Source organism: Camarhynchus parvulus, chromosome 5 (assembly GCF_901933205.1).
Source record: "Camarhynchus parvulus chromosome 5, STF_HiC, whole genome shotgun sequence".
Lineage (NCBI taxonomy): Eukaryota > Metazoa > Chordata > Aves > Passeriformes > Thraupidae > Camarhynchus > Camarhynchus parvulus.
In genome coordinates, this window is record NC_044575.1 from 9,393,936 (window position 1) to 9,409,223 (window position 15,288).

Here is a 15,288-nt window from a genome sequence, read left to right on the forward strand (position 1 = left end):
GCTGCAGCCCACCCTGATGGTCGAGTTGGAGACCCCTCCTGTGGCATCCTGGTGTCCCTCCCATCCCGTACAGATGATGGACAGGAATCAGTTTGCTGTGATTTTTATTCTTTTCCATGTCACCAGGGTGGTTTTTAGAAATAACCAGAGATCCCTGAGACCCTGTCAATTCCAAAGGAGGATGGAATATCTAATGGCCATAAGCTGAAGGAGGGAAGGTTTGGGTGGTTAGCAGGAAAAAAATTCTTCCCTGTGAGGGTGCTGAGGCCCTGGTACAGGGTGCCCAGAGAAGCAGTGGCTGCCCCATCCCTGGCAGTCCAGGACAGGGCTTGGAGCAGTCTGGCATAGTGGAAGTTGTCCCTGCCCACAGCGCAGGGTGGAACTGGATGAGCTTTGAGGTCCCTTCCAACCCCAAACTATCCTGCAATTCTGTGATTCTCAGCAGCACCACAGGGTGCTGCCAGCTCATGCTTCTGTGGGATCAATTCCTTTGGCTCAAGCTTGTGGAGAACCACTTTTTTTCCCATTTGGATGGGTGGAAGCCTTTCCTTGCTGCCCAGAGTGCTCTGTCAGCCCTGCCCTCCCCTTGCTCTGACAAGGCAGCAGGTGAATTGTGTTAGATACTTGATTCTGCCCCATTTTGAAAGCAAACCTCTGCCAGGCTGGGGCTGCATCACCACATGGGCTCTCCACTGGCTTCCAGGGGTGCAGAAATGCTGCTTCATGCAGAGAAAAAGGTAAAATTACGTCTTTAAAAGGTACAAAGGGGCAAGGGGCTGCTGTTTCCTTTGTGATTTACTCATTTATCCCACCTGAAAGTCATTCCCTGTATCTGCCTGTGCTTCATGGTCTGGACCTGATGCCACCAGGCACCGTGGCTGCAGATCTGCCTGTGCCTCTGAGGATGGACATCTCTGTCCCTGAGATGTCACTGATGTCCTCTCTGGCTTAATTTGCTGAAAACAGGCTGCCCAGGGCAAGGGTACATTCCCCAGCCCTGGGGGGATTTTAAAGCCATGTGGCTGTGGCACTTGGGGACATGGGTGGGCTCAGCTGTGCTGGCCTTGGATTTGATGATCCCAGAGGGTCTTTCCAGCCTCAACAATTCTCCCTCTGTGGGAGTAATTTTCACACATAGGAAGATTGGTGTTGCTGTAGAAGCAAAACCCACTCCTAGTGAGGCTGCTGCTTTTTACCAGCAAGAGTTGGTTTGGTGGAGAGGAGCTCAGCAGTCTGTTTTTCCCAAAATAAACCCTAATATTGGGAGGTAAAGCTCTTGCTACTTGAATCATGTGTGCCATCAACAAGTGCAACAACGCTGCTTGGACACATCACACTCCTATTCACAGATTCAGTGATTTTGTAAAAAAGTTTTAAAGGGTTTTTTTAATGGTGATTTAAGTACAGACTCACCCCTCAAGTCTATACTCTTGGTTATAATTTAATTATATATAATTGTATTTATGTAACCATATTTATTATATATGGGAGCGGAAAAAGTTAACTCTACATAAAGAATTCATTTAAGGACATTATTGCTCAAACTTTGCAATTATCAGTTGGATTTTCTTTTGCCCTACATGTTTCCATAGAGCAGGTCAGAGCAGCTTGGAATGTTATTATTTTTACAAGTGATATGGTAAGAGCTGTTCCCTCAGGTCCTTTCTCCAAAGGAAATGCCTGGTGATGTGGAATAATTTCAGCACAGTTCTTTTGGGTACATTTCTTCCTCAAATATGTTTAAGAACGGATAAGATAATATAAAGCATCCTCACAGTGCTTGTTACCCATAAGAAGAATTTTATTGACTGGGAAATAGGCTGGGGACAGAGAAATTGCTGCTTTCTGTCTCTGCACAAACCATTTCTGGGAACAGCTCAGAGTTCTGCAGCTTTGTTACATCAGGTGAGAGACATCTGCACAAGGACACAGACAACATAATAGAGGACAGTTAAAGGATAAATTAAAAGGGACATTTAATGAGCAAACCAGCAAGACACGAGGCTTGTGCATCACTGGCACTCAGATGATTCACCCCATTCCTCAAGGTTTAAAAAACAAGGGATTGTTTTAATGGAGAATTCTGAGTGTGACTTTTCTGGGAGGTGAGCTGGGGTGGGAGTTACACCAGGAAAGCTGATGGTGGGAACAACCTCTGAGCTGTGATGTGGTGACTAAGAGAGCAGTGCCTCTATTTGGGTACAGAGACAGGAAACTGGGAGGCTCCAGCAAAAATTTACTCCTAAAAAAGTATTTTCAAACAGGTACTTAAATGAACACGGCATGAATCCGGCGAGGATTAACTCCTAGAACCACAATTTCCCCTAAGAAGCTCTGACAGACTGTGCTGCTTCCCTCTACCGACCGCCAGTGTTGGTGCCGAGGCAGAACACACAGATCAGCGAAAAATCAGCACAATATCACAGATTCTTGGATTAGAAAAAGGAAATAACCCTTTGAAGAGTTAAGCAGGGTGAAAAAACCAATTAAATACTAAATATATTTCAAGTCGGAGAATTCTATGCAATTCTGTGATGAAAACAAATTGTTCATAGCCTCCCTGGCTACCCCTCTTGGTTTCCCAATACAGAATCTCATCTGATCTTTTTCTGGAGAGGCTGAACAGGTACAAAACGACCAACAAGAGGAAAAATACTCCCCCTACAGTCTGTAATAGATATTTTGGGCAATAAAGTGGGATATTAGGGGGTACATTACAGAGAAGAATGTGAAATAGCTACAATGTCAATGACACCTTCAATTTACTGACTACAGGGTCTCAAATTCACAGAGGTGGGAAATATCCATCTTCTTCCTGGCACAGCCTGGGGCCAAGTCAGACTGAAACAGTGAAGATCTGGAGAAAACACCAAAGTGGATTTGGCAAGAGAGTAAAAAAATGCCCAGCTGAGTAATGAAAAGGTAAAAGACAGGACCAGAGTGATTCAGTGGTTTCTCTGCTCTATTCTAGACTGTGATGTTTTCTGGTGCTTCTCCACAGCTGCTTTTGTTGTTGTTGTTGTTGTTCTCCTGATGGATTCCAAACAATCCACGTCCAGGCTGGAATGATGAGGTGGCTGCAGGCTGGACAAGATCCACGTGAGGTTTTGGTTCAGCCGCGTTACAGGCGTTCCCTCTCGTCCCTACGAGTTCTGTGGAGCTCCAGAGCTGGGATTTGGTGCCTTGGGGGTTCTTTCTTTTAAAAATTACTTCTTCAATGACTGACCATTTGCTCTGTGCCCCCCTTCCTGCTATTCCTATGGCTGGTACATCCTCCTGGGGGCTGGGACAAGAGGCAGGGCCAGGGGGCTCTCACTGCTCGGCAGCCGGAGGCTCCTCCTCGGCCTCCGGCTTCTCGGGCTGCGGCTCGGGCGGGATGAGGCACTGCACCTCCTCGGAGCTGATGGCCACCTTGTCAGGCTGCAGCCAGCGCTTCAGGTGCTCCAGCGTGCTGGGGACAGCAAAGGGACACCGTGAGACCAGGGAGGGACAGAGCCGCACGGGAACACACAGGAGAAGCGACAGGAAAAGCCTCCACAGGCAATTCCTGCCCCCTGCAGGTATTCCCGTTCCCATAGGTGAGGTCTGGCGTGGAGGGATCCTGGAGCCACAGGGACAAGCAGATCTGTCATTCTCCAAAGCCATTCCCTGCAGGTGGGCCTTTGAAAGGGTGGTTAGAACAGGTTTTATGCTCTGATTTCTGTCAGTGTAAAGGACCTGCAGAGGAGCCTTTTCAGCCCTTTCAGCCTTTACACACCTGAAGCCCTCCTCTGTCTCTGTAGCCAAAGACTCCAACTCCATCAGACAGAGGGCAGGGTTAGATGGGATATTGGGAAGAATTCCTTCCCTGTGAGGGTGCTGAGGGCCTGGCACAGGATGCCCAGAGAAGCTGTGGCTGCCCCATCCCTGGAAATGTTCAAAGCCAGGCTGGATGGGGTTTGGAGCAGCCTGGGATAGTGGAAGGTGTCCCTGCCCAGGGCAGGTGGGTGGCACTGGATGGGAAGGTCCCTTCCAGCCCAAACCAATCTGTGATTCCAGGAGTTTCCAGCTTTCTGGGCTGGAAGTAAAAAACCTCTTGTTCAAAGAAACCAAACCCCCAGCTGCCTATGGGGATGAAGATCAGGAAATATCGGGGGGAAATGGAAAGGAACAAAACCAAAGCTGGAAGAATATCTCAAAATGTGTGAGCATTAATAGCACTGGAAGGTTAAAAAAAATATAATCCTAACAGTCTAACATCATAATTCAGGGCACTTAAAAGTTAAGGCTTGTTTAATTACATCAATGGGTGAGATTCAAAACTCCAGCACCATTCAGGAGTGACCTCCAACTTCATAGTTAAATTCTAGGGACTGAAATTCTTTCATGGATAACATCCCCACCCTTTGAAAACAGTAGAAAGAGCCCATAAAAGCTTGGTTTTAAATATAAATTGCATTGAAGTTTCTTTGGGGACCAAAGAAACCATCTGAAACCTCCTTATAAACAGGGATTACTTTTCATAGTTCTGTCTTAAGTAGATTGGGAGGGAGAGAAATTATCTTCTTGTCATGCAGAAGCAATCATGAAAAATGTCAGCTGAGAAATGAGGGATTTGGAGAGCGTTCCATGTGATGGGGAATGGGAGATTGCTTAGGGAAAGGGCTCCCATCTCTACCTCTGACATCATCTGTGAGAGGGCAGGAGCACTGTAAGAGAGGCAGGGAAGGGAAATCTCATCCCAGGACTGGCACCAACCCCAAATCCCCATCCGAGGCACACTGGACATTCCCTCCTCTGCTCCATTCCTTCCCTACCCCAGGTGTGAGGAGGGAAATCACTGAGTAGGTCCCAGCTGCTCCCGTGCAGTCTGAGGGGTGCAAAGATCAGAAAGGAGCACTGGAAGCTCAAACCCTACATGCTCTGTGTTCCCTCTGGCACAACCCCAATGGGCATTCCCCAAATGCTGCAGGAATCCTGTGGCAGCCTCTCCAGGCTGCAGGGAGATGGTAGTTCTGTGTCATGTCCAGGCAAAACCTTCTTCCAGTTTTTGAGGGGTAAGTGGTGATCCCTTCCCTCTAATTTGTTTGTTACCTCTCGTCAGCATCGTGGCCCTCAACGTAACATTCTGCCTCAAACTTCTCCTGCAGGAACCTGTCCCAGCATTCCTTCTTGGCCTGGGACAGCGTGCGCAGCATGTCCTTGGAGGTCACCTCCTGGGACAGCCCTTTGATCCTCATCAGTCTTCTCTCTGTCAGGAGAACAGGGCATTTTGTTATTCTGGAAGGTGAGAAGAGAAAGATCTGGACTTCTACATCAAAACGTAAGTTAAATTAAGTTTTCAAGACTAATTTTTATTTTAAAAGTAATTTCCCCCCTGTATTTCAAGCCTGCCTGGCTTTCTTTCCTATATATACACAAGATGGTGTTTTTCAGGTGATGCTTCTGAAGGAAATAAGGTTTGTGCAGTCAGCCAGCTCTGCCTGTTTGGGGTTTTAATAACTTTCACACTTACTGCTCAGCTCCCGTGAAATCACACAGGACGGCACAGATCTCACAGGCACTGAGTTCCCACAATTTCCATGCAAATTGGAAAATAAATCACTCTCATTGCACTATTTGGTGCGCTGTGAAACAGCAACAAAGGCATGATGAAAGTTCTGGCAGAAATAAAAGCTTAAAAAGCCACTTCTGCCACCTGTTCTGTTGCTGTGTGCAGCCTCCTACTTATTGTGGAGGGTAAAAAACCAACTTTTTTCAGCTTTTGCTTTATAAAAAGTTCCTTTCTGTGCCAGAGATGAAGAAGCTCTGACTGAGCTTCACCTTTCCACTGCTGCACTTGAAGAAAATGAGTCAGTTAAATAGCTGGGAGACTTTTTGACCACCACAAAAACAGAGCTGTCACCAGGCAGACACTCACCCAGGGATGCTAAATACACCTCTGAGTCGTTCAGGGGTGCCCAGGGCTTCAGGGCAGGTTGGGAAGAGCCACCCGATCCGCTGCCCTCGGCGTAGGAATCCATGAAGGAGTCTGTGAAAGCATCGCCGGCGTCCTTGTGCTCGGGATGCGGCAGACAGGAGCAGATCTCAGCCCAGAGGTCCTCGCTGGACCGGGTCACCACGGAGTCCACGCTCTCGATCATCCTCATCGTGGGATCCTGCCACGGGGGGAACAAACGGTGAGCGCCGAGCCGCCCGCCCAGGCCTCCGCCACACCCCTGCCTCTGCCCAAGTCACGCCAGCGGACATTCCAGGGAATTCCCATCCCACCAGGACTGCCGGCCGCCCTGCAGGCAGCGATGTCCCCGCGGCTGCCCGTGAGGCGGAGGGGCCGCCCCGCTCCCGCACCCACCGGCCGCGCTGCGGGCACCGCGGCAGCTCCGCCCGCGCCTCGCCCGCCCCGGGTCCGGCCAATCACCGCCGCCACCCACCCCGACTCTGACCAATCACCGCCGCCACAGGGCCTGCCCCTGACCAATCACCGAGCACCGCCGGAGGAGCGGGGGCGCCCATTGGTCCGCAGCGTGGGGGCCGCTGACGCCGCCGCGCCGCCATGTTGGCAGAGGGCGGAAGTTGTGGCGGGCGGCGCAGGCGAGGGCGGTGTGACATCCCTGAGGCGCTGCCGCCCGTGCCGCGGTTCAGCGAGGCCGGGATGTGCCCCAGCGCCACACGGGGAGCTCCGGCGGGGCTCTGAACCACTCCCTCTCTCCGCAGGCCGCTGCCGTGTCCGTGGGATGAGCCAGCTGCCGTGCGGCGCCGTGCTGGCACTCATGGGGCTGCTCTTCGCCAGGACCATGGCCTGGACATCCAGCGGGAAAACGCACGCGGAGCTGGTGAACAACCTGTACAGTGAGTGCCAGCAGCGTCCCTTGGAATGTCAGTGCACGGATATTTAATGGCTGTGTATGGATATTTAGCGTCACGCCGTGTGACACTGCTCACTCGGAAGGGTTGGGGTTCATGTTCCTGAATTTCGGCATTTGCCCCGGCCTGAACTCGTTCTATTTATAGCTGGAAACAAGGTGTTATGCCAGGAGGGACAGGACGCCTCTCCACACCTTCCTTCCCTGCCTCTGGAAGTGTGTGGCGCCCTTTAGAGCGCTGCAGCTCGGTGTTCGAGCCCGGCGGTGCAGCCGAGTGTCCCGCACATCCAGGCTGTGCCTCCAGCTGTGCCCGAGCGCTGGAATGGTGCCCGGTGCCAGGACAGCGAGCTGGAACACACATAAAAATAGCTGTAAACTTCCCCAGAATTCCCGTAGAGAGGTGTGAAGGGATGTTGGATGGCTCTGCGGCCGTGGTCCTTGAGTTCGCTGCTGAAACCTGAACCGGAGTCTCCGTTTCCTGGTTTCCTGCCGTGAAACGTGACTCCGGCTCACTCCCGTTACACCTGGCAGTGTATTGGGCTGGTGGCTGGGCCCCAGCTGAAATGGGAAAGGCTGTCCTTCCATCAGTCTCTCAGATCCCTCATTAATACCCCCAGATCCACAAACTCCCTGAAGTGTGAACTTCCCCTTTTAAATTTCTTCTTGCTGGAATGCCCAGGATTTCAGTCCTGCCCATCTCTCTTTTCCTTGTTTCCCAGAAAAAGGGATCGTTAAGTCGCAGAGAGTCTTCGATGTGCTGTTGGCTACCGACAGAGGTCACTACATCAAGTATTTCCCATACATGGATTCTCCTCAATCCATTGGTGAGTCACTTCTAGCAAAACATCTGCTGTCAGCAGGGCACAGGGTGCCTTGGCAGGTGCTCCATGGCTGTGCTGTGGAATCCCTATCCCTGAAAGTGTCCAAGGCCAGGTTGGATGGGCCTTGGAGTAGCCTGGTCTAAGGGAAGGTGTCCCCACCCGTGGCAGGGACTGGGACTGGATGAGCTTTAAGGTCCCTTCCAACCCACATCATCCTGTGATTCTGTGAAAGGAGACAAGTGTTTTACTATTTTTGGGGGAAGGTGGGGGAGAATTAGGAACTGTTCCCATTGGCAATTTTATTCCTTGTCAAATGACTTGTGTCACCTGTTTCCTTTTAGGCTACAAGGCTACGATCAGTGCCCCGCACATGGTAAGGTGAAAACTCCTCACTTTCAACAGCAGTGGAGGGAATTGTTTATTACTCTTTTTGTATTTAATTTTTCTTCACGTAGAAAACTGAAACATCCCATGGACATGACTATCCTGCTTGTTTCTTTAGGGATTTTTCTTCTGTGGAGGAGTTACCTCTATACTCTTTCAGTTGCTTTAAAAGTGTGCTTAGATGGGAATTCCCTTTTGTTGTCCCTTTTTTTGCATGAGACCTTTTTTCCTGCTATTTCATATCTAATTCCCGAGCCTCTGCCTAAATTATGTCCTGCAAAAGATCTTCCAGGTCTGACTCTTGAGTTTTGCTCTAGAAGTGTCAGGCACGAGGCCATGTGTGCTGTGATCAAATCAGAAAACAAGAAAAGGTGTTGGAAGAGGAGACTAACCCTGGGATGTTTCCCTCTTCCTTGTCCTGGGTGTCCCTGCAGCACGCCCATGCACTGGAGCTGCTCAAGGATCAGCTGGTGGAAGGTGCCAAGGCGCTGGATGTGGGATCTGGGAGCGGATACCTCACTGCGTGCTTTGCCAGGATGGTGAGCTCATGGCACTCTATTCCCAGCCTGGAAAGCACATCCCTTAATTAGCTGCTATAACTGGGACTACTCAGCCCTAAAACCAAGGAAGGGGCACAGGGCTTGCACCTCCTCTTCTGAACCTCTGCTCTGGAGTTTCTTCCTGGACATTCCCCATTTCCCACTGAAACCTGCCCTGGCTCTTCCATACAGGAGGCATCAGGTATTTGATGTTTTTTGCAGACTGGCCCAACGGGAAAAGCTGTGGGTGTGGAGCACATCAAGGAGCTGGTGCACGAATCCATCCGGAACGTCCAAGAGGATGATCCTACGCTGCTCAGCTCCGGCCGCGTGAAGCTCGTGGGTGAGCTCCCTGCAGCCCCGGGGTTTTCCCCTTGGCTCTGCTCCTTGCAGCCCTTCCAGTTGTGTTGATGCTTTGAGTTGTTATGACACAACCCAAGTGTTCCCTGGGTGTTTTCCATCTGTAGTTGGAGATGGCAGGCAGGGATACCCCGAGGAGGCTCCTTACGATGCCATCCACGTGGGAGCGGCCGCGGCCACCGTCCCCAAGGAGGTAAGAGAGGCCGTGCTGGGTGCCCCTAGAGAAAATGAGGGAACCCCTGCAAGCTTCTCTTCTGTCTGGGGGGGTTTTTGCCCCTGCTGACTGGGGTTTCTTGGTGCTGCAGCTGCTGAAGGAGCTGAAGCCGGGCGGGCGGCTGATCGTGCCCGTGGGGCCCGAGGGGGCGAACCAGGTGCTGATGCAGTACGACAAGACCAGCGAGGGGCACATCGTGGAGACCCAGCTCATGGGCGTCATCTACGTGCCTCTCACAGACAAGGAGAAGCAGTGGCCTCGGTAAAACCTGCTCTTCCCTGAGGAACACTCCTTCCTCTCCCTCTGCCGCTCGCTCTCCTTGGCTTTGCTGACTGAGTCCTGGATCCCTGGCAGATGCTGTTTGTGGAAAAAAAAAAAAGGAGAGAACAGCTTGGCAAAGCAGGGGATACTTTCTCTTTCATAAGAGCTTGCAGAGTTTTACTTCCTCTTTTTCTGGAGCCTCTGTGTGTGCTTAAATTCCATGTGATGCTGGCACAGACCTGAGGGAGTAGTAACTGTTGGTTTTCCTTTGCCTCAGGGATGACCTCTGACACATGGATGGACATCTCTAAAGGCACCTCAGAAAGCTCATGGGAGGGACTTAGGCCTGTAGATGGTCAGTATGGTTTTGCTTTTTAATGGAAATTTCATCAATGGATAAAGGGAAGTTCTGCTTCAGAGGAGCTCGTTCTGGAGGGATGGAGAACAGGGACAGGACCAGGGGAGGCTCTTGGAGGCCGTGGCAGCTTCCAGGGAGTGGATCCAGACAGCTCCAGCTTTCCTTTCTGATAAACTCTAGATAACATCAGATGACAGAGAATTCTGACAGCAGACAGGAATACCTAGAGCTTCACTAAAACCACTTTAATATCGACTACTCTGCCTAATGCTTGTCGAAAATAAGTCACAATTAGTGTCTCGGAGCAGCAATGTACCCTGACTTGTCAGTTTTTAAAATATGGGAGCGTGTTCTCTTCCTGCCTGCACCAGCTAATTTAATGATGGCCAGCAACACTGGATTTTGAGGGTATGAAAAATGCTCGGGTTTTTTTCTGTTTGGAGTTTTGAAAAATATTCATTTCTGGACTTGACCCTCTTTGGGGTTACGAAAAATGCGCATTTCTTGGCTTTTCTGATTGGGGTTATAAAAAATGCTCATGTTTCGGCTTTTCCCTGACGCGTCCCTCCCGCAGGCAGTGACTGAGGAGGCTCACGAGGGGCAGGCGAGCTGCGGTGAGGCTCGAGGGTCATTGGTGGAGCAGTTCTGAAGGGGGAAACTGCTGGGAGGTAAAAATATAAATAAATCAATTAATAAATAAAGGCGCTCTCGCTCCTCCATCGCCTCCGCCTGACGATGCCCTGTGGGATGGGGGGAGAGGCGGGAACGGGACGGGGGCGTGGCCTGGCGGGGCCGGCCCGCGCTTATTGGCCCGCGCCGCCCGGCGCAGCGCGATGCGTCACGGCGTGCGGCGCGCGGTGTGGCCGGCGTGGGTGCGCGCGGCGGGGATCGGGGTCCGGCCGCCGCCGTTGCCCCTCGGGGACATGGCCGAGCCGGGACCCGGCACCGGCCCGGACGAACCCGGGAGGAGGAACCGGGCCCCGCCGGCAGGGAGGAGACGGCGCCGGCCCCCAAGAAGAGGCGGCTGGCGGGCGGCGAGCGGTACGTGCCGCCGCCGCGGAAGCTGAACCCCGGCGTGAGCTTCGGGGCCGAGCACTTCGCCGAGACCTCGTACTACTTCGAGGGCGGCCTGCGCAAGGTGCGCCCCTACTACTTCGACTTCCGCACCTACTGCAAGGGGCGCTGGGTGGGCCGCAGCCTCCTGCACGTCTTCGGCACCGAGTTCCGAGCGCAGCCCCTCTCCTATTACCGCGCCGCCGCCCGCGCCGGCCGCCTGCGCCTCAACGAGGAGCCCGTGCGCGACCTGGACATCGTGCTCAAGGTGGGCGGGCCCGGGGGGGATCGTGGGCTGGGGGCAGAGCCCGGCCTGCCCCAAGCCATGAGCATCACCCCGTGAGCGGTGTGGTCAGATAACACAGGGCCAGGAGTTGGACTCGATAGTCCTGATGGGTTCCTTTCAATTCGACATATTTTACGATTCTGTGAACCCTGTGGAGGGGTTTAAGGGGGAAATCGGGGCTCCCGGGGAATCCCTGCCCCACTGGATTTGGGAATGTGTAGATCCTACAGCCCACAAGTGGCCACACGGCTTCCTTGGCCCTTAGGAATGGGAATACGCTATGGGCAGGTGATGGGATTTGCGTGGTGACACACACACATGTTATCCTAAATCCGGGATCCCGGGAAAAAGGGGCTTTAATTCTTCTCCAAGATGTCAGGTCCCTGTTGTGTGTGGCCGGGTGGGTGGTCGCACGGGCTGGATTCAGGCTGACTGTCTGTACCCCTTCCAGAACAACGACTTCCTCAGGAACACGGTGCACCGGCACGAGCCGCCGGTCACTGCCCAGCCCATCCGCATCCTGGCGGAGGACGAGGAGGTGGTGGTGGTGGACAAGCCCTCGTCGCTGCCCGTGCATCCCTGCGGCAGGTTCCGGCACAACACCGTCATCTTCATCCTGGGCAAGGAGCACGGCCTGCGGGAGCTGCACACCCTGCACCGCCTGGACCGCATGACCTCGGGCGTGCTCATGTTCGCCAAGACCGCCGCCGTGTCCAAGCGCATCGACGAGCAGGTCCGGCAGAGGCAGGTGAGGGCTGCAAGCTGCTGCTGTGCTCCACAGTCAGCCTGGTTTGGGCTCTAGATGAGCTCAAGTTCCCCAGACAACTCACGGTTGTGTTGGTGTTCTTATCTGTTCAGATCTGGTGCTTCTCGTCCCTAATAGGGTAAAAACAGAGTAAAAATTGAGTTTGGTAATACTGGATTAGAAGGAGCTCCTAAAAAATTTAATTGATTTTTGGTAATCCTAGTGTGATAATATTACAATGAAAACCCTAAAAAATTAACTGCTTTTGATGTTGGATTGAAAGGGATCTCCTAAACATTTAGTTCAATGTGCTAATTTAATTTAGTAATCTTAGACTACAAGGGCTCTCCTATAAATTTATTTTAATTTGGTAATATTTAATTGTAAAGGGTCTCCTAAAAGTTTAATTGATTTTGCTAATTTTAGGTTGGAAGTTATCTCCTAAAAATTTAAATTATTTCAGTAATATTGGGTGTAAGTGGATCATCTTTCTTAAGGGATTATTCCACGGGACTGTGCAGACTTACTGGGATCATGCTGACCAGTTGGAGATGAGATTTATTTGTGAATGGACATATGTCAACTGTCCACCACTTTCGTAATTTTAAAATTCCCATTTTTCCAGAGTCTCCTGATCCAAACAGAACTTTTTCCAGGATTGGCTTCAGGGCTGTAAGCCAAAGGCTGTGAGGAGATGGCTCCTGAATTTAAAACAAGGCAAATAGGCCAAGCCTTTCTGCTCTTGATTTCCCAACTAGCTGAGGAAAATGTGAGGGGAAATTTGGCTTTAAGTAGCTGATTGAATTTTTTTCCCTTTCCTGTTGTAATAAAATGCCACCTTTGAGTATATTTTATTGAGGTGAGAGGAAGGAGGAGGAGCAAGGCTGGAGCTTGGCTGTGTTTTCCCCCTGTGTTTCCTGAACCTTCCTCTTGTGTCTCCTGGCAGCTGGAGAAGGAGTACGTGTGCCGGGTGGTGGGGGAGTTCCCGGAGCACGAGGTGGTCTGTGAGGAGCCCATCCTGGTGGTTTCCTACAAGGTGGGCGTGTGCCGCGTGGATGCCAAGGGGAAGCCATGCCAGACGCTCTTCCAGCGGCTCAGCTACAACGGCAGCAGCAGCGTGGTGCGGTGCCTGCCGCGCACGGGCCGCACGCACCAGATCCGCGTGCACCTGCAGTTCCTGGGACACCCCATCCTCAACGACCCCATCTACAACATGGAGGCCTGGGGACCGGACAGGGGCAAGGGTGGGAGGATCGGCAAGACGGATGAGGAGCTGCTGAAGGCGCTGGTAGAGGAGCATCGCTCCAAACAGAGCCTGGAGGTCTTGGGTATCGGGGAGGAGGACTTGAACTCTGCTGGTGAAAGTAAAGACTGTGGGAATTCAGGTGACTGCACAAAGTCTGCAGAGGCTGATCCTGTAAATGGGAGTTCCTGCCCTGCTGAGGATGAAAAGGATCCTGAGAGGAATGATGTAGCAGCTTGTCCACTGAACTCTGATACCAACCTGGAAACGCTTGATAAAGACAAAGAGCTCAGTTTGTGTGGGAATCAGGATGGGCAGGCGGGGGAGAAGGGTTGGGAAGAGAAGGACCCTTTGTGTGTGGAGTGCAGGACGAGCAGGCGGGACCCCTCTCCCAAGGAGCTGGTGATGTTCCTGCACGCCCTGCGCTACAAGGGCGCCGACTTTGAGTACTGCTCCAGCATGCCCGAGTGGGCCATGGAGGACTGGCAGGAGTGACCAGGACACCCAGCACCTGCAGACCCTGCTGGCCGGGACAGCGGTGTGCAGAGACCAAAGACTGACTTTGCCTTGTGGTTGAGGTGAACAAAGTGTGCCTTGAGCTGGGCTGGGAGGGATCAGTGGGGCTGGAGAACTATCCCGCTTCCCACGGGTGCTGTGAAAGATGAGCAGGGAAGCGAGGCTAAAACAGGAATTTTATGTTTCCCTTCAATGAACTAGCACTTGAGGGCACAAGGAATGAACTCTGCTTGGCACAGGCAGCTTTGCCTTCCCCTCAGTGGATTCTGGATCAATTATCCACATGGATAATGAAGTGTATGCACTAAAAGTCAAAAACTGATTTTTCTTCCAGCCTGCTGTATTCCTGTGTCTTAGAGTAAGAGCTGTGGGATGTCATGTCATAAAAAAACCCTGTTTTTATTGTATTTTGTTGTCAGATTGATTTCAAAATGACAAGATTACTCCTGAGAACACTGTGAGGTAAAACCAGGACACTGTGATCTGTTTTGTGCCTCCTGTTTGTCAGCAAGGTCCACTTGCCTTTGAAATTACCAACATTCATTCAAATAATTATCTAAGTTAGTAGTTCTGGATGCAGGTATTGGGCCTGGTTTTGGAGGTACTCTTCCCCAGATTTTGTCTTGGAGATATTTTTTAATATCTCTTCAGTATGATAGTCAGCTTTCAAGAAAAACAAAAGCAGATTTATGAAGCAGAAGACTTCTTTTGAGATAATTTTATATGAATTATTAATATCACCATAGTTCTTATTTTCATGAGTGTTTACACAGTTGATTCTTGGCTTCTGGGAGGGTTTTTTATATTAATTTTGGAGATCATAGGTTGGCCAGCCCACAGGAATTAGTTCCTTCCTCCTAAAATCACTTGATGATGTCACCAGGGTCAGGACATAACTACCAAATCACAATAAACCATTGCTTGCTTCCAGTAGCCCACAGGAGCCAAGTGGTGTCTCTCTCTGCAGGATCATCCAGCTGATGTTGAGTATTTCCATAAAAATTCACTCAGGTTTGAGCTTTGCTCTTCCACATCCTGACAGTGGTTTCGTGATTCTAACTTAATTCCAGGTATTTAGAGAGATGATGCTAAAAATCAGTATTATCAAAATTTTTGATGCATTGGAATACACTTTTCATGGAAATAAATGGAACTTGGGCACCTTCAGTGTATAATAAAGGGTGGCTGGAGCTATTACTGGATTTGGATGCAGGAGAATGGGGGTAGATTTAGGGATGACAGTTAAATTAGACTTTGATGTGTCCCACGTTATGCTGGGAGTTTTTTTGGTAAGAAATTTCTGTAACAAAAAAAGGCTCTGTCAGGCATTTTCATGACTGACACTGGGGCCAGAGGACCTGATGAGGAACTGGAGCTCAGCATTGCTTTTTCCCCTTTTCCTGGAATAATGGCTGCAACTGGCAACCTTTAATTTTCTGGTGAAGAAACCCCTGGGCTTCTGTTTCCAAGATTCTTTGAACAATGGATATTTAGGATTTATTTCACAAGGATATTAAATTTTATTTTATTTCTTTTTATTTTTAAATTTTATTTTATTTTATTTTATTATTTTCATTTTTTATTTTTAAAATTATTTTTATATTTTGTTTTAATTTTATTTTAGATTTTATTTTATTTATTTATTTCTATTTATTTTATTTATTTA

General features: G+C 50.5%; 3 protein-coding genes across 4 annotated transcripts; 2 read left to right on the forward strand and 1 right to left on the reverse strand.

The window, feature by feature from the left end:
• Positions 1-1,784: 1,784 nt before the first annotated feature.
• On the reverse strand, positions 1,785-6,389 carry CCDC32 (coiled-coil domain containing 32). Of its 2 annotated transcripts, none has more exons than XM_030950068.1 (4): positions 6,332-6,389; positions 5,900-6,137; positions 5,074-5,230; positions 1,785-3,451 (listed from the first exon to the last, which is right to left on the reverse strand). In XM_030950068.1, the coding sequence occupies exons 2-4, from the start codon at positions 6,126-6,128 to the stop codon at positions 3,313-3,315; spliced, it is 525 nt and encodes a 174-aa protein (XP_030805928.1). In that variant the 5' UTR covers positions 6,129-6,137; positions 6,332-6,389; the 3' UTR covers positions 1,785-3,312. The 2 variants fall into 2 exon arrangements, with proteins under 2 accessions (XP_030805928.1, XP_030805927.1); XM_030950067.1 differs by having other exon boundaries at positions 6,250-6,338.
• Positions 6,080-10,468, forward strand: LOC115904571 (protein-L-isoaspartate(D-aspartate) O-methyltransferase-like). The gene is made up of 9 exons (XM_030950066.1): positions 6,080-6,158; positions 6,694-6,828; positions 7,562-7,666; positions 8,005-8,036; positions 8,482-8,586; positions 8,809-8,929; positions 9,054-9,139; positions 9,252-9,421; positions 9,699-10,468. Exons 2-9 carry the CDS (start codon positions 6,714-6,716, stop codon positions 9,709-9,711), a joined length of 747 nt encoding a protein of 248 aa, XP_030805926.1. The 5' UTR covers positions 6,080-6,158; positions 6,694-6,713; the 3' UTR covers positions 9,712-10,468.
• Positions 10,469-10,629: 161 nt separating this feature from the next.
• RPUSD2 (RNA pseudouridine synthase domain containing 2) lies at positions 10,630-14,686 on the forward strand. Its single transcript, XM_030949588.1, is given in 4 exon segments — positions 10,630-10,723; positions 10,726-11,100; positions 11,570-11,866; positions 12,810-14,686. Coding segments are annotated over 4 exon segments (1,485 nt in total). The 5' UTR covers positions 10,630-10,702; the 3' UTR covers positions 13,602-14,686.
• Positions 14,687-15,288: the final 602 nt, after the last annotated feature.

Coding starts and splice junctions, on each gene's coding strand:
- CCDC32 (XM_030950068.1), bottom strand. CDS start 6,128: ATGAGGATGATCGAGAGCGTGGACTCCGTGGTGACCCGGTCCAGCGAG. Junction 5,231..5,899: donor GGTGTATTTAGCATCCCTGG/GTGAGTGTCTGC, acceptor TTCTCCTGACAG/AGAGAAGACTGATGAGGATC. Junction 3,452..5,073: donor GGCCACGATGCTGACGAGAG/GTAACAAACAAA, acceptor TGCTGTCCCCAG/CACGCTGGAGCACCTGAAGC.
- LOC115904571 (XM_030950066.1), top strand. CDS start 6,714: ATGAGCCAGCTGCCGTGCGGCGCCGTGCTGGCACTCATGGGGCTGCTC. Junction 6,829..7,561: donor GCTGGTGAACAACCTGTACA/GTGAGTGCCAGC, acceptor CTTGTTTCCCAG/AAAAAGGGATCGTTAAGTCG. Junction 8,930..9,053: donor CGGCCGCGTGAAGCTCGTGG/GTGAGCTCCCTG, acceptor TTCCATCTGTAG/TTGGAGATGGCAGGCAGGGA.